Below are 17173 nucleotides of genomic sequence, written 5' to 3' on the forward strand. Positions count from 1 at the left end.
CTCAGGGCTCATCTCCTTCTCTAGATCCCCCCTCCGTGCACCCTGTGTTCTGTCACTCTGAATGGCTCACCCTTGTATGACCCATTCACCCACTGTCTTCATGTCTGTCTGGGCCCCCAGAAAGCAAGGCCCTGAGGGCAGGAGCCTGGTCTCATCTGTGTTTATATCTTTAGTGCACACAGGGGGCTGGGCCCCAAAAGTGCTGACTGGGCCAAGGTGTAAATGCACAGGCTGGCCAAGCTGTCCGGGAGCAGAGCCATGCATCTTTCATTCTGGTCTTCTAGAGAAGTGCCGAGAGGGGAAGAAAAGCCAGAGAAGTTCCTGGGTCTGATGACAGTGCTTGGTCCCATCGCTGCCTGAGGCCCTATCTTGGATTCTCTCCTACCTCCCAGCCCTTTTAATCAAAGCCTTTTGGGCCAAAAGAATTTGTAGCCACCAACCCCACAAGGGAAAACGTCATCAGGTAAGAGCTGGCTGGCCCAGGTTTTCCGGGCAGGTGGCATGCCTCCTGGCCAGCTTGGGTGTCTGCTCTGGGGTGCTGCTACTGCTGTACAGGACTCACCCAATAGCACCATTCCCCTGCCCTCTGTCTCACATGAGGGGCACCTCCCTGGGCCAGTTGTCCCCGGGTTTGGAGTCAGAGCCACCCCCAGGCCTCAGATGATGAGTCCTCCCACTTCAGATATCGGGGAGACAGCAGCACTGGGGGTGCCTGTGACCACTGCCACTCTGAGCAGTGGGGACATGTCAGTCATATGCCTCTGCTGCTTTCTTTAAAAACTTCCTCAAGGTGTAGGGCTGCACAGGTGTGAAGATGGCAAAAGGAAAGCTAGAATTTAAGGATCCTAATTCATGGGTTCCCTTCAAAGGAGTTTCCCTGGTGATGGTGTCACTGGAGAATGGATGTGCAAGCCACAGGGATTTGCCCCTGAGCAGAACCACCCACCTCAACTGTATTTACAGGGCTTTACCTAAAGACCTTTGAATTCCCAAAAATCAAGGACAGATTTGCTACCTCTGGGGACATTGAAAATAAAGTGGTACCTGCTTTTTTTTTTTTTTTTTTAATTACCATTGTCACTTTGATCAAAGGTGAGACGGTTAGAATGACCATCCAGTGGCCCAGCTCTTATGACAACATGTTCCTTGGGACCACTGGTTTAAGAAAGCAGCTTCAACCAATCCCATTACTTTGGAAATTAACCTTGTAAAATATCAGATGCAGCAGCCTTCCTTCAGAGAGATCAGGAGAACCCAGAGGGCTATTTTAAGGGTAATTATAATATCTATCATTTACGAAGCATTTATGTGTCAGGGCTTTACTTACAGTGTTGCTGATCTATACACAGCACTAGGTAGCCATCCCTACCCCCATTTTTCAAATGAAGAAACAAGCCACTCAGCTAGTAAGTGCAGAGCCAGGACTTGAACCTAAATCTGTTACCTGCAAAGCTGGGGCTCTTTTTTCACTTTTCACTGTTTCTTTTTGAAGACAAAGCAAATGACCAGGGGATTCCAAATGAGTCCCTGGGAGAAAACTAAGGTCATCCCATTTAGCTTTGAGATAAGGCTGCTCAGAGATGAATATGGTGGGCTTGGCTTACAGGAGGCTCTGAGCCTCAGGTGGGATGAAGCAGTGGCTAAGTGTGAATGTCCGGCAGTCAGGGTAATAATAGCCAGTGGCAGGGGGAGCTGGGCAAGAGGTATGTCTCTGCATGGTGGCTGTGCAGATCGAAGGCAGGGCAGAGTGGGCCAGATGGCTCTGGGTGGACCAGGATTCCACACCATTTATCGCACCCACATTTCCCTTTATTTCAGATGATTTCAAGTCAACATTTACTGAGCACCTACTATGTACAAGGTATGTTTTGGGTGCTTGGGGAATGGCATGTGGGGAGCAGGGGTAAGTGAATCACAGTACAGTTGCTACCCTTAGGGAAAATTGGCATAACAGGGAGCAGATGTGGGGCTGACACAGGGTTCCAAGTGGCAAAGTGACTTGCCCATGAAAGACTGAGCATGAGGGCCCCCTGACTCTGTTTCGGGCATCAGGGAAAGCTTCCTGGATTGGTGATGCTTAAAGTGGGCACTGAAGGCCAAATCACATTTTGTTGGGCCAAGATGTGAGGAGGGTGTTCCGGGTAGATGTGCTGAGGGGGGTCTGCTGTACTTTCTGATATAGTCAGACTCCTTGGCCCACAGGCATGGGCTCCCGAAAGGAGAGTCCAGCTGCCAGGGTTTTGTCCCTTACTCCTGGCCATCCCATCAAGGGCTCTGAGTTGGCCTGTCTCCCCAGGTGTGGCGCTGCCTGCCCAGGCGCTAGTCCTCCCTCAGGCCCAGAAGATTCTGGAGGTGGGGCTCTTCCTCCAGTAATGACAGCACACCCTGCCTGCCTTACATGTGATTTTGGCCCCTAGGCCAGGTCTTAGACTAAAGGATGGTGGGACAGGGGTGGGGGAGTGCTGCCATCTGGTGGTCTGGCTGTGGAGGAGGCCCACCCTTCTCTGAGCGAGCTCTCAAGTGAGTCAAAGGCCATCAGCCCACTTGTCTCTTCTCAGTGCACTAGGCCCAAATTTACCTAGAGAAACATGGTCTTTTTTGCTGCTGGAAGGAAGCAAGGGGGGATCCTTCCTTCTCTTGCATGCTGGCCCCTCCCCAGCCAAGAAGTCTGAGGCACAGGGGAGATGGTTTAAGGGCTCCCCCACGCCCCATCCCCGCTGTTCCCAGCCTCTCTCCTAAAGGGATTACGTGCTAGCCCAGGGGCAGACACCAGAACCCCTTCTGAGCACCCCTAGTCCATGTTTCCTCTAGCAAAGAGTAAGGGGGCCCTTTCTGACACTTGCATTTGGGCCTCAGGACAGAGGTGACTAACAGAATCAGCATGTGTTCTCATTGCTCTGGCCCCAGCCTGATATTGTTACCAGATGAGAACATGTCTTACTGGGTTTAACTCTGATGGCTGTGGAGACAGCACTTTGAGTAACAGGCAGCCACACTGTGTTCTGAATAAACCCTGGACCCTCCTATCTTGTCCTGGCCAGGGCTGGGGCCAGAGCTTGCTCTGGGGCTTTGAGAAACACTCCACTACACCTTCCCCCATGGCCTGTCTTCATCATGCTAGGGCCCCAGTTCTTCTGCCGAGTAGCTGGGAGATGACTTGACATCCCAGCCTGCTCTCCACATGGGGCTCTGGGCTCCAGCCCAGGCCTCCTTAGGCTAATGCTTTCTCTACTTTTCCTTCCTCTGGAGATGAACGTCTGCAACAAGCCCTCCAACAAGACAGCCCCTGAGAAGAGTGTGTGGACAGCGCCTGCACAGGCCAGCAGACCCTCCCTGGAGCTGCAGGGCCAGCGGTCCCGCCGGAATGGGTGGAGCTGGCCCCCTCACCCGCTCCAGATTGTGGCTTGGCTGCTGTACCTCTTCTTCGCTGTGATTGGCTTTGGGGTCCTTGTTCCCCTCCTGCCTCACCACTGGGTGCCCGCTGGCTATGCTGTATCCTTGGGAAAGTGTGGGGCTAGTACATGGAAGAACTGGGGCAGTGGATGGAGGAACATGGCAGAGGCCTGAAGCTGGGCTCCAGAGCCCCACAGAGTGCAGGCAGGCCCCCTCTCTGCCCAGGAGCACCAGCTGCCTCCCTGCCTGGTTTCCAATCCCCATCTGACCCCTCTGCCTGATGGGGTGAGCAGATGGACCTAATGTACCTTGGAGCATTTAAAGCCCACACAGCTAGGAACCTTGTCAACTGAGATACCGCAAGAGTGATCACAGAAGAGAGCCTTAATGTTAATTGTGTCCAGAGCTCGACAAGGGATAGAGAGTAATTATTCCATTTACAAAAGAATCTTTCACTTTTCAAAAAGAGTCATGGTAGAATTCTTTTACATAGTAAGTTTCCTGGTATATTTAAAATGTGGTTTTGTGTACAGTCAGATAATTATGCTGTACCCAGGACTGTTTAGGAGCTCATTGGTTTTGTAAACCAGACTCTTAGTGTGAGGCTGAGTTGACAAGAGGAGGGATAGAGATGCCCTGGAAACTCATGGGAACAGTGACAAACACAAACTTGCCTGAGCCCAGTGGTATGACTCCCCCAGCCTTGGCCACAACCTCCAGGAGCCGAGGACATGGCTGCAAGGCTAGGAGATTGGGGTGCAACAGGTGGCTATGTGCCCCTGTCCGGAGGGTGCCCAGAAGAGGGTGCCCTCATGTGTGTTCTTCATGAAAATGATTTCTTGGGCTTCCTGGGGGAGAAGGGCGAGGGTGGGCTAAAGGAGGTTAGCAGAGATTAACTTGAAAGCTCCGGGCGTAGGGTCAGCAGCCGAGGTTGGTCACAGCTCAGCCCTTCAGGGGTCAGACAAGGCTGAGCAGCTTCGGCCGGCTCCCCGGTTCTCAGCCTCCTCCTCTGTCTGACAGGAGTCCTGCCTGCTTCGCAGAGGAAAGGAGCACCGAGGGTGTGTGTGTGAGCACCAGAATATGTGAGCCAGAAGTGTGAGTGTGCTTTCTTGGGAAACCACAGAGCCCTTGGCTGGTGAGTGACAAGGACAAACATGTGGAGAAGGACTGTAGAGAAGGTTGTTGTTCTCAGACACCAGCAATATCGCTGGGGGGGCTTCCTGGTTCACTAGGACCCAGGGCCTAGTCATCAGCTGTGTAAATGGAACACTGGCCTTTCCCTGAGGGGACCAACAGGACTTAGGCCTTAGTGCTCTTAAGTAGAGTGGTTCGTGAAATATTCCTCCCATGATCTGGAATGGGCATACCCCTCACTCAGGATTATCTGGGCTTCTACCACCAGGGTACCTGGGAAGCCAGATTCATAACCATGTGGTTGCAGTGAGTACAGTCAGAGTAAAAACAGTAAACAAGAGTAGCTAGCATCTGTTGAGCATGTATATGTGCCCGGCACTGTGCCAAGCCCTGTATGTGGATTATATCATTCAATCCTCATAATAATCTATAAGGAAGGTGTTCTCCCCACTTTACTAATGAAGAAGTCAGGGCTCAGAGAGTTTAAGCGACTTCCTGAGGTCACACAGCTGATACCCACCGAGACAAGAAGGGCTGCTCAGGCAACCTGACTCTGAGGCAGTGGGACGATTTAAGGGTTTTGTCCTCTCCACATTGATTCCTTTGGGCAACGTGGAGGCTCACAGAGCCACCAGGATTGGCACTCCCACTTCTAGGCCTGTATGCTTCTCCTTCCTTCCATCAAAGCCACCTTCCTTATGAAAACTTCCTCAGGGCCCCTGAGGAATGAGGTAGGGTAATGGTGTGTAGCAAGTATCTACTTGGGGCCTGGAAGTGGCCTGGGACCTACCGTTGCAAAGATGAGTCAGACAGGCCCCCAGCCCTGGGGTGCTCAGCCTGCCGCTGGGGGAAAGCCTTGTAGATTAGAGATCATCACATGGTAGGTATGAGGGTAGGAGCCATACAACAGATTATGGGTGTAGGAGGAGGGCTGTCTAGACCAACACCACCGTGGGCTCAGATGCGGATCTGCTATGTGCCCATCCTCCTCTGTAGTCACCTCTCTGGGTACTCTTGGCTCTGCCCCTTTCCTTCATCATCTATATCCAGTCAGTCATCAAGTTCTGTGGATGTTAGCTCCTAAATAGCTATCCAAGCTTGCCCTCTTTCCTCCCCACTGCCATCTGCCTCTCTTACCTAGATGACTGTTTTGTTTCCAAATAGGTCTCCCCCCACACACTCTTGGGCCAATCCATCTGTGTCCACCCGTGTTCCTGCAGCAGATTGCCCTTTCAAAATCCAAATCTGATAAAGTAGCTCCCCAGCTTAACATCCCATAATGGCTTCTTCCTGTCTTAAGAAATGATGTTCAAGATCCTCAGGACTCTTCATGTTCTGGGTTCTGTCCATCTCCCCAGCCTCTTACATTATTTCCTCTGACACCACTGGTCTCTTGGCTGGAAGGCTCTTGACTCTCTCCCTACCCGAACACCCAGCTAAATAAGAAGTCCAGAACCGGCAGCCCACAGGCCTGTTTGGCCTACAGATTTTCTTTTCTTTTCTTTTTTAAAGTAGGCTCTATGCCCAGAGTGTGGCTTGAACTCACGACCCCAAGATCAAGAGTCACACACTCAACCAACTGAGCCACCCAGCTGCCACCAGATTTTCTTTTTTATTAAAAAAATTTTTTAATGTTTATTTATTTTTGAGAGACAGAGAAGGAGCGTACACACACACGAGTGAGGGAGAGGCAGAGAGAGAGAGACAGATCCGAAGCAGGCTCCACGCTGACATCAGAGAGCCCAATGTGGGGCTCAAACTCAAGGAACTGTGAGATCATGACCTGAGCTGAAGTCAGACGCTTAACTGACTGAGCCATCCAGGTGCCTCCAGATTTTCTTTTAAAAAAATTTTTTTTTTCAACGTTTATTTATTTTTGGGACAGAGAGAGACAGAGCATGAACGGGGGAGGGGCAGAGAGAGAGGGAGACACAGAATCGGAAACAGGCTCCAGGCTCTGAGCCATCAGCCCAGAGCCCGACGTGGGGCTCGAACTCACGGACCGCGAGATCGTGACCTGGCTGAAGTCGGACGCTTAACCGACTGCGCCACCCAGGCGCCCCCAGATTTTCTTTTTTAATTGGGGGACAGTTAACACACAAAATGGACAGTCTTAAGTGTTCCTTTAGCAGGTGTATTTTAAGAATTATTTATTTTTTGTCAACATTTAAAAAATGAGACCTCATAAAAATCCAGATTTCTAGTTCCTTTTGAAAAGTTAGAATATGGTGGTGTGTGCCCTTATTCTAGCATGGCAGCAACGAGCTGAGCTGGAACCACACACCAGCCACCCCTCTGGCCGGGACTCTACTTGGTCCCAGTACCCAGCCAAGCCCCTCCTATTTACATTATCTGTTCCTCTCCAAGTCTCAGCTGAGATGATGCTTCAGCTTTCCGGATCCCTTCAGATTAGATGAGGTTACTCAGTTGTAAATTCACATGGTCCCATGAACTTCCTTCATTGTAATCAACCCATTATTTGATTAACATATGTGTTTCCCATCAGACTGTAGGCTCCTTGGGGCGAGGGCCCAAGTCTGTCTTGCCCCTGGCATAGCCCTCAGAGCTTGGCGCAGAGAAAGACCTGAGTGAACAGTCAAATGAATGAACCAGGGAGTGGTATGGGAGGAGTGTTGGAGCAGAAAACTAAATGTTTGCCTACATTCAGTGTGTCTGAAGAGAGGCTGGAATGGTGAGGAGTAGTGGGTGGTGATATCAGACAGGTGTGACAGGAGCCAGAGCAAGAGAAGCCTTGGCACTGAACAGAACAGTAAACTTTAACTTGAGAGCCATCGAGAGCCACTGTAAAAATTGAAGCAGGCAAGGCTTTATTTAAGCTATTCAGTGCTCACTTTGGGATCAAGTGAAGGGCAGGCTCAAGGGCACTGAGGCCAGAGGAACAGAGTCAGGAGACTGTGGAGTACCCAGGGAAGAAGTGAAGGCCTGACCCACAGCCAGGGCTGTCTGGCCTTCGTGGGCTGTGGTCCTCGTGTTCAGCAGTGGTGTAGCATATTAGGGCAGAGCCTGACTCACACAGACATGTATGGAAATTTGGCCACTGGGAGGAGGAGGAAGAAGGAAAAAGGAGGTTAGGCAGCCGACTGATGGAGGGATGAATGATGGAAGGATATGAGGTCTGCCTGGTTATCAAGAGGACAGATGGAGGGAGGGAGGGCAGATGGCTGTCTGGAACCTATTGGTGAATTTTTACAAATGTAGACTTTGCAGCAAATTGTCAGGATACTCGTCCCCTGCATTTGTTCTATTCACTGAGCAGATAGGTCCTGAATGATCTGTGTTTCAGCCCCAGGAATTAGCCAGGCTGCCCCTGGCCAGGCGCTGAATATGTCAAGCCATCCCAGAATCCTCAGCCCTAGGGCTCCAAGTACCTGGACTCCAGTCAGGGAGGCGGTGGGTATATTGGACCCTACCTACAAGTGATTCTCCATCTGGCCCAGCTGCTGAGAAAGGATGGCTGCTTCCCTCTCAGATCCGAATTCCTATGAAGGGAAGAGAAACAAACTTAGAACTTATATTTTGGGTCCTTGGGCCTTAGAGGATAATCTCTTTCAGTCTCATTTCACCATTTAGAATCTGAAACCAGATCAGATTCCAACATCAGACCAGCCTATGGCCTGTGCCAGGACTGGAGCAGTGAGGCCAGGGCCCTGTGGTTGGGCCGCTCAGCGACAGTAGGCAGTGCCTTGTGAGCTCCATTACCAGATGGCTCCTCTCTTCCATCTGGGGCATGGGTATGCTGAAGAGGCCTTTCAAGGAAGCTCTTGTGGGGCTGGAGGTAAGAGGTGGCACAGGCAGAGAGTCTCTGCATGAGGGAGTCATATGGAGGTGGAGAGCTGCTACCTGGCCCTGGAAAGTGGGGAAGAGGGGCTTCCAGCCAGCAGAGTGTGGAGTGAGTCTTTAACCTTCTGGGCCAGTGCATGGGCGCCATCTTTGCCGGCCACCTTGTGGTTCACCTGACTGCTGTCTCCATCGATCCAGCAGATGCCAATGTGAGGGACAAGAGCTATGCAGGCCCCCTGCCCATTTTCAACCGCAGCCAACATGCACACGTCATTGAAGACCTGCATTGCAACTTGTGCGACGTAGATGTGTGAGTGAGTGTGGACTGAGGGTGTGTGTGGGTGGTGATTGTGCCCCGGGGAACTGCCAGCATACGTTCAAGGCGGAGAGGGCATGCCCAGGGCTTTATAGTTATGCTGATGCCTCAGAAACCTCGTGTTTTACACAGTCAAGAATCTTGACAGAGTGACAGAGAATTGGGTGAAGGAGGAGATTGGAAACAGAAGATGAGGAATGGCATTTCCAACAGTTACAGTAGGAGACACTTGGCACTGCCACAGACTTTTCTGCTGACTGACTCTGCCAGTGACTCCCCTACCCCCATCTCTCACAAGCATTCCCAGATAGGGACGGGGAGGGGCACTAATGCTTGAGTACTTACTATGTGCTAAGTGCTTATGAACAACCCTGCAGGGTGGGCAGCACCTCACGTCACAGAAGAGGAAGTGCCCAATGCTCATATGGGAGCCCAGTGCTCCCATATGACCTATGCCTGAGGTCATATGGCTATCGGGTAGCAGAGCTAGATTCACAATCCAGCCTGCCTGGCCCCCAAGCCCATACTGTTATCCTCAGTTACCCATGAGGAATCTGAAGCCCAAAGAGGCCAAGTGACTTACTCCAGATCATGCTGCTAGTGGGAAGGACAGTCAGAATTTGCAGAGCCCATGCCTCCTTGGCTGTTCTGGACTGCCTCCCTAGGTCCCTCCCTACTCTCCTGGAGCTTCCAGCCTCAGGCAGGGGATTGGGGATGGCGGTATGGTCCAAGGCTAGCTCTACATTTCTAATCTTAATGTTCACAGCCTGTTGAAGGGGTATGTCCCCAGGACAGAGAAAGAGGCAATGGCATTAAGGCACTGAGGAGTTTGGTGTCTGATCATCCTTTCCTTCACTAGGCACCAGTCAGTGCATTGCTCTTAAGTGGATGCTGTGGCAATGGCCGCCCACTCTGTTCTGGGGAAGGGGCTGCAGCTCACTCTCCCACACCCCTTTGGGCTTGCATTCCTAATGTGGCCTCACCTCCTCTGACCCCCTGCAGCCAACTGCTGTTCACCCAGATGTCAGCTTGCTCCTCTTCCTTTGGCTCCCTTTGGGTTAGCCTAGACAGACTTTTTCTGGCAGAGGTTTTCTGGAAGAATGCCAGTAAAATTCCCATAGACTGGCAGGGAAATAGGGACTCAAAAAATGGAGATGTCAGAAAAAGCAACGCAGGCCCCGGACCCAGCAGCCTTGCTCTCTTCTGCTCCTTGGTGCCACACCTGCATCGTCTCCTGGCTTGGCGCAGGGGTCCTTGCTTGGAAAAGAAGCCCCATTTCCGTTTCATGCCACCATCACGCAGGTGCGCAATCCCTTAGCGGTTAAGTGTAATGCCTCCCAACCCCTCTACCTCCTACCCTGGCTCTTCAGAAGCCAGACCTCCTGTGGGTGCTCTGCTTCGCAGTGCCACCAGAGGGCGTGCGCGCTCCCCGTCGCCGTTTCCAGGTTCCGGTGGAGTGTGGGGTGGGTAACGCGCTCCAGGCCCGGCGTTCCGGTCTTCCGTGGCCCCAGCCAGGCCGGTGGCGAAGTGCGGGAAAAGCTAGCCGACCGCCTTGTGCTCCTCCACCCCCTCCCGCAGGAGCGCTCGCTCCAAGCACTGCAGCGCCTGCAACAAGTGCGTGTGCGGTTTCGACCACCACTGCAAGTGGCTCAACAACTGCGTGGGCGAGAGGAACTACAGGTGAGAGCGCGGCACGGGCCGCAAGGGTGCCTGCGGATGCACAGGTCCGAGTGTGAGCCAGGAACCCTGAGCTTGCGTATGAGGCGGGGCAGGGGGCGGGGGGTGCGGTGCTTGGTGGACCTGTGCGCTGGTGTGCATTAATGTGTTGGTCTGAGGGTGATGCTCCTGATGGCTGCCACCTGGGACTGCTGAGGGAAGGTTTGGGGGCTTTCTCCTGTGGGTCCACAGAATGGTGGGAATGCTGCTGGGGTGGCTGCCCAAACTGATCTTTGCCCTAAGTCATTGGCTTCGTGAGGAGTTGGGGCTGTGGGGTCAGAGGCCTGGCTCCCCTCCCAACCATGGGCCCTTCTGAGTTCTGGGCCCTTATCCAGCTGGAGCACCTGGGTGCTGACAGCTGCCCACGGCTGGGCCCAGGCTCTTTCTACACAGTGTGGCATCTGCTTTACTGGGTGTCCTGCTCCTCGTGCTGGTGGCCACTTATGTCTTTGTGGAGTTCTTTGTCAACCCCATGCGGCTGCGCACCAATCGCCACTTTGAAGGTCAGTCCCGGCTCCAGGCCCACTTCCACCTTCCAACCCTGGGCCTGTCCTAGTCATTGGTCACAGCCCGGATGAGCAGTCTGCCTGTGCCTTGCAGTCCTGAAGAATCACACAGATGTGTGGTTCGTGTTCCTGCCCGCTGCCCCTGTGGAGACCCAGGCTCCTGCCATCCTAGCCCTGGCTGCCCTACTCATCCTTCTGGGCCTGCTTTCCACAGCCCTGCTTGGCCACCTGCTGTGCTTCCACATTTATCTCAGTAAGTCCCCCAGCCCCCACTCACATATACCTATACCTGCCTTGCGGTGGATAGGGGTCCCTAGCCTGCAGGGAGGTACCACTTGGGCCATAGAACCCTGAAGCCATGCTCCTTTTTCAGTATTGGCTTTTGATGGTGGCCTGGTCTCACTTAATGGATTAGTGTATATGGGGACAGTAGTTTTCAGGCTGGGGCTGGGTACCCTCCCTTACCTTCTGAACTCTAGGATCCCCTTTCCACTGCACTGAGCCCTCTCCTCACCCCCTCAGTGTGGCACAAGCTCACCACCTATGAGTACATCGTGCAGCATCGCCTGCCACAGGAGGCAAAGGGGGCCCACAGGGAGCTCGAGTCATGTCCCCCCAAGATGCGGCCCATTCAGGTATAGAAGTCGCCCAGAGGGCTGAGGGGATGGGAGATGGGGCCTGGGTGTGGGAGGGGCGGTGGCTGTGCAGCAAGCAGCAATGAGACAGGGCAAAGGAAAGCAGGCCTGGAATCACAGTTGGAGCAGGGGAGCACCTGGAGGCAAGAGGGGCAAGGCCAAGCCTGTACTGAACACATGTCTGTTTGCTCAAGTGTGAGCACAGCCAGAGGAAGCCCCGTGTTTTCCCGACCCCATGTACATGCCTGTCTGGGCTCCGAGTATGTGCTGGAGGGCATGGGATGTGGGAGCTTGGAAGCGGGCAGGTTGGGGCTGCAGAAGAGAGATGGGTCAGCGACTGGGTCACCAGGATGGAGATGTCAATTCTCTCTACCCGTGACCCTGAGACCTTAGACTCATCACCTTCTTTAATCCTTAAAAGAGCCCATGAGGCAGGTAATATAACTGCAACCGTGTTGCAGATGAGCCTAACGCTGGGTCTGCGAAGAGTTAAAGTCCCTACACTCTGAAGCAGGAACCCTGTAGCCCAGCTACTGACCAGTCTATCCCCATTCCCACGCCCCATGGCTTCCTGAGGTCAGCAGCTGGAGGTGGGGGTGGTCCAGTTCTTGGAGGCCCCGGGGACTGGGAAGGCAGGGGGCCCAGGCAGGCCTTGCTGGGAAGGCTGAACTCTGGATCCCAAGTCCTCATGGCAACTAGACACAAACACAGGCTGGTGGGCGGGTTGGGAGAAGGCTTGGGACCCGGCCTCTTCTGTTCTCATTGCCAGGGGTAGGGCCTGGGAGGCCCGGGGGGAGTGTTGACTTTTGGTGGTGACCCTCCTGCCACACCACTATGTACACACACTGGTGCCTGGCATTGAACCCTTGTAAGTGCAGTGGCAGCTATCCTCGGAGTGGGCATTCCCTAGGCAGGAGACTTTCTCAAGCTTCATAGTCATTACCCACTGAGGCAGGACTGGTCCTAAGATGCTTAGACTACAGGGATCTAGGCCCCTGCCCTGTAGTCACTGCTTGCCTAGGCTTTGGAGTCAGGTGTGCCAGCAAGGGCATTTAATACCATCTGTATGTGACCTGAGGGAGGCCTCCCCAGGAAGAGGAGGGATGTGTTTGTCCCATTGCACAGAGGAGAGTTCTGAGGCTGAGAAGTGCCATTTACCATTCAGGAATGTGCACTTTTTTTTTTTGGTCAAATTTTTATTTAAATTCTAGTTAACATATAGTGTAATATTGGTTTCGGGAATAGAATTTAATCACTTACATACAACATCCAGTGCTAATCATAAGTGCCTTCTTAATACCCATCATCCATTTAGCCCATCCCCTACCCACCTCCCTCCATCAACGCTGTTTGAGGAATGTATACATTTAAAAAAATTTTTTTAACTTGTTTTATTTTTTAAAGTTTACATCCAAATTAGTTAGCATGCAGTGCCACAATGATTTCAGGGGTAGATTCCTTAGTGCCCCTTACCCATTTAGCCCATCCCCCCTCCCACAACCCCACCCGTAACCCTGTTTGTTCTCCATATTTATGAGTCTCTTCTGTTTTGTCCCCGTCCCTGTTTTTATATTATTTTTGTTTCCCTTCCCTTATGTTCATCTGTTTTGTCTCTTAAAGTCCTCAGATGAGTGAAGTCATATGATTTTTGTCTTTCTCTGACTAATTTCACTTAGCATAATACCCTCCAGTTCCATCCACAGAGTTGCAAATGGCAAGATTTCATTCTTTTTGATTGCCGAGTAATACTCCACTGTATGTATATATGTGTGTGTGTATGTATGTGTGTATATATATATATATATATATATATATATATACCACATCTTCTTTATCCATTCATCCATCAGTGGACATTTGGGCTCTTTCCATACTTCGGCTATTGTTGATAGTGCTGCTATAAACATGGGGGTGCATGTGTCCCTTCGAAACAGCACACTTGTATTCCTTGGATAAATGCCCAGTAGTGCAATTGCTGGGTCGTAGAGTAGTTCTGTTTTTAGTTTTTTGGAGGAATGTACACATTTTGAAGCTGAGAGAGGATCCTGGGGACAGCTGTGATGAAGGGAAGGGGGTTTGAATGGGGATACCCTGGTATACCCTCAAATTTCCCCAGCTGGCTAGGACCTGGCTCCTGTCCCACCCTGGCCCCTCAGGCTTCTGGGACCATCCTCTAACTGCTGCTCCTCCCACCCTGCCTTGCTTCTGGAGCCCAGGGGCACCAAGAAATACTTTGCCCCTCTTTGCTGGGCCCTGGAGGGGTGCCGAGTCCATACTGGGGGAAGAGAAAAGATGGGGGAGGCCAGATTACCGTGAGGTCCCAGTCATTACCTTGAGGTTCTAGTTCTTGTGACTGGCCTCTGAACGCTTCTTTCCCAGTGCTCCTCTCCTGAGGCTGGCGCCCCCACACTACTTTACAAAGGGCTAGTCTGGGCCTTGGTTGGGCATGAGACTTACTCTGGGCTTCAATCTCTGCATCTGTGCAGGCAGCCCATGGCCAGCTGGGCTCTATCCCCCAGATCTTCCAGGGCCCTGAAGGCAGCCTCCCCACCCCCACCCTGAGCAGGAATGCGGGAGGGGCCCCACTCTAGAGCCGTTGCCCCCAAACATAGGCTTGTTTTAGAGACGGCGTTGCTGTTACAGTGTCATCTCTGCATTAGTCAGGACGCCTCGGTCTCCATGGAAACAACTGTTGAACAGGCGACAGCTGTCCCGGTGCCCCCCCTGCCTCCACACCCCACCAGGGTTGGCTTTTTCCTCGCTTTTGTCTCCTCACCTGTAGTCCTTATGAGCGTCCTTTGTGCTCGGTGGCAGGCTTAGGCCACTTCTGTGTCCTCCTGGCTTCAGGTCCCCTCACTTTCAGGGGTTGGTGCTGCCACTACAGTGTCACTGTGAGGATCAGTGACTAAAGTAGACACAGAACTTGCCCATAAGCCTGGTCCCAGATGGGGGCTGTGGTGCTGTTTTTTCCCACCTCTTTAACTGCCTTCTCTTTTGGGGTGGGGGAGACCTCGCATGGTCCCACTAGTTCCCCCACCCAGGTAGCTAAGATTGTGGCTGGTACCCTGAGGACTCAGCTCCCATCCAGTCATGCACATAGCCTCAGGTGCACACCCCAGCGTATGAATGTCTGGCCAGTCTCCCAGCCAGGGAAACAATCAGGGAGACTAGAGCCCTGGGAGGAGCAAGAAGTAGGAGAGGGTTGCTCTGAGAGCCTTTTCCCCACCACCCACCTTGGCAGAGCAGACTGAGTACATTGGACCTATGAGGCTGGGGGTTCTCTGGAGGAGGTAGTTTGACTAGATGAAGTGAGGAAGATGGTAGGGATGGGGTAAGGCCCGGAAATGGGTGTTTTAAGCCTCAGCCTACAGAGGGGTTTTCCCAGCATAGCTGGGAATCCTGGAGGACAGTCGGAAACCTCTGTGCCCAGACCTCCCACAGAGACCAGTGAGAAGTGGGGTATTGTGTACAGGATGGGGTGTTGGATACAGGATGGGGTGGGCTCAGTACCCAGAAGGCCTTGGATCCACACCTGGCCCCAGCCTCCCTGACCCCCACCTTCCCCAGGAGATGGAGTTCTACATGCGGACCTTCAGCCATGTGCGCCCAGAACCCCCTGGCCAGGCCAGGCCTGCCACCGTGAATGCCAAGTGAGTGCAACCTGGGCATGTGCCACCTGAACATCTCTCATTGGCATGGCAGGGACATCCAAGGTGGGAGAAAAGGGGTAGGTCAAGGCCAAAGTATAGGTCTGGGTCCAGCCTGGCATGCCCTTGGACAAATCAATGCCCCTTTCTGTGTGCTAGGAAGGGTGGCTTATTTCAGAACATCCAGAGGGGTGGGATTTGAGGAAACAATGGGCATCCAGCACTTACCCTTCCACTTCCCCTTAGTCTTTCTCAGTTCCTTGCCACCCGAGGCCAAATGGAGCCCCCCCAACCCTCCTCCCCAGAGACTCTGCCTCCCCGGATCCGACCCCAGGTGAGGGGGACTGTGCTGGGCCCATGAGGAAGGGTATGGGAAAGAAGCCTCTACCCTGCCCCACTCCTCTCCTTCTTTGGGTGAAGTGGGGTTTGGGGAAGGGGCACTCAGGCTCCCCATGTCTCTGCAGAAAAAGAGGAAGCGGCGTGTGTATAAGGTGCCAACCTCTGGCACCTCGGATCGGGAATCGCCGCTGCCCAGGCTGTCGGGTGAGTGTCCCTTTCTGACCAGATCCTGAACTCCGAGGGAAGGAAAGGTAGGGCCCTGAGAGTGTTCACAGCCCTAAGTTTCACATTTTCCTCCATCCATGCAGGGCCCAGGGGCCCAGGTCGCAGCTCCAGCTCATCATCAGATTCCGCGGGCGCCAGCCCAGTGCATGCCACTGGACCTGCAGGCGCCTACCACTCGGCGTCAGCAGAGTCCATGGATGAGATTCCAGTGGCGCAGACACGCCTGGGCAGCGCTGCTCTGGCCACCCCTGGAGGCAGGGGCCGAGAGCCGGGGCTGGCGCTGCAGGTGCGTGCGCCCGCTGTTTTCGTGAGCCCAAGCAGCGGCGAGCCCGGGGCGCGGGGCGGTCCAGAGACCGGCCTACCTTAGCAGGGCGGAGAGGCAGGAGGGCCAAGGAGGACCGGCCATCCCGACTCTCTATGCAACACCCCCACCCTTGCCGCACCGAGTGCACTTTAGGGGCCCCTATGGCCAGCGGGATGGGTCCCCTTCTCCCATGACTCAGCAATACCCCCTCCCCCCCAACCGGCCATGATGCTCCAATAAACTTTTTTTTTTTTTTTTTAATGCTTTTGCGGACTTAGTGCATACTTCTTAATGGCAAGGGCCATAGGCCCTCCTGGAACTGGACCATTGTCAGTCGGTCTAGGGGCAGAGGGTAGGATGAGCCCCCTCATACACTGAGTGGCCACCTAAGTTGTCATATAGAGAGGTACACGAGGACCTAAGGTGCTCAGGTACAGGGCCCCCGTTGTGAAAAGTCCTGGAAGGCTGCCTGGAGGAGGTTATTTGTCTTGAAAATAGGGTTTATACTTGAAAGGGAAAACAGGCTTTGGGATCCGGAGGCAGCAGAGGGGGCAGGGACTGTGAGGCCGGCACCGGGGTGGAGTGGGAATAGAAGACCTCAGAAGTCTTTAAACTTCTTCCTGATGTGGGGATTACTGTTGGGGGGCTTGGGGATTCGTGATTAGTGCATTGGTCCCTCCTGCTCTCAGTGCTTTTGAGTTGTGGCCTGGGGATGCCACACGTTATTGGGAGAGCTGTGGCCTTGAGCCAGCTCTAGAACCCACTGCCATTGAGAGGAAGGGCTTTCTCGCTCCTCTGCCAGCCCTCTGCCCCCCCCTCCCCTCCCCCCCCCCCCCTTCACTCTGGCTCCCCCTCCTGTTCCCAAACGGCCTTCGGTTGCCGCTCTGGGAATCTTCATCTTCCCTATGGAGGTGGGGGCCTGCCTTGAACTTTGGGCAAAGCCCCAGATGAGGCTCTTTTCCCGTTAGGGGTTCATCCGAGGACGTCCAGAGCTGCGGAGGGCTGGTCTCCAACGGGCGTGAAGGCCGTGGAGCTGCCCTGCGAGCTGCGGGGATGATGATATCGCAGCAGCTCCGCCCCCGCTGAGCGCAGAGGGGGAGGGGTCCGGTGGGTGGGGCTAGCGTGACCTTGGTCATTCTCCCGCCGAGACAGCCCTG

At 53.6% G+C, this 17173-nt stretch overlaps 1 protein-coding gene across 4 annotated transcripts; it reads left to right on the top strand.

Moving 5' to 3' along the window:
* Nucleotides 1-1829: 1829 nt before the first annotated feature.
* Nucleotides 1830-16840, top strand: ZDHHC1 (zinc finger DHHC-type containing 1). Of its 4 annotated transcripts, none has more exons than XM_030298452.1 (11): nt 1830-1861; nt 3250-3492; nt 8463-8638; nt 10223-10324; nt 10739-10863; nt 10943-11119; nt 11389-11501; nt 15069-15151; nt 15395-15482; nt 15613-15691; nt 15796-16840. In XM_030298452.1, the coding sequence occupies exons 1-11, from the start codon at nt 1853-1855 to the stop codon at nt 16077-16079; spliced, it is 1479 nt and encodes a 492-aa protein (XP_030154312.1). In that variant the 5' UTR covers nt 1830-1852; the 3' UTR covers nt 16080-16840. The 4 variants fall into 4 exon arrangements, with proteins under 4 accessions (XP_030154312.1, XP_030154313.1, XP_030154319.1 ...); XM_030298453.1 differs by having other exon boundaries at nt 10961-11119; XM_030298459.1 differs by having other exon boundaries at nt 10961-11119; nt 15454-15691.
* The last annotated feature ends 333 nt before the right edge of the window (nt 16841-17173 follow it).

The sequence above is a fragment of the Lynx canadensis genome, chromosome E2 (genome assembly GCF_007474595.2).
Source record: "Lynx canadensis isolate LIC74 chromosome E2, mLynCan4.pri.v2, whole genome shotgun sequence".
Taxonomy (NCBI): domain Eukaryota; kingdom Metazoa; phylum Chordata; class Mammalia; order Carnivora; family Felidae; genus Lynx; species Lynx canadensis.

Bases quoted from the DNA above. Each gene is read 5' to 3' on its own strand.
- ZDHHC1 (XM_030298452.1), top strand. The intron at 10,325-10,738 runs GTGAGAGCGCGG...GGCTGGGCCCAG, and splicing joins GTGGGCGAGAGGAACTACAG to GCTCTTTCTACACAGTGTGG. The intron at 10,864-10,942 runs GTCAGTCCCGGC...CCGGATGAGCAG, and splicing joins CACCAATCGCCACTTTGAAG to TCTGCCTGTGCCTTGCAGTC.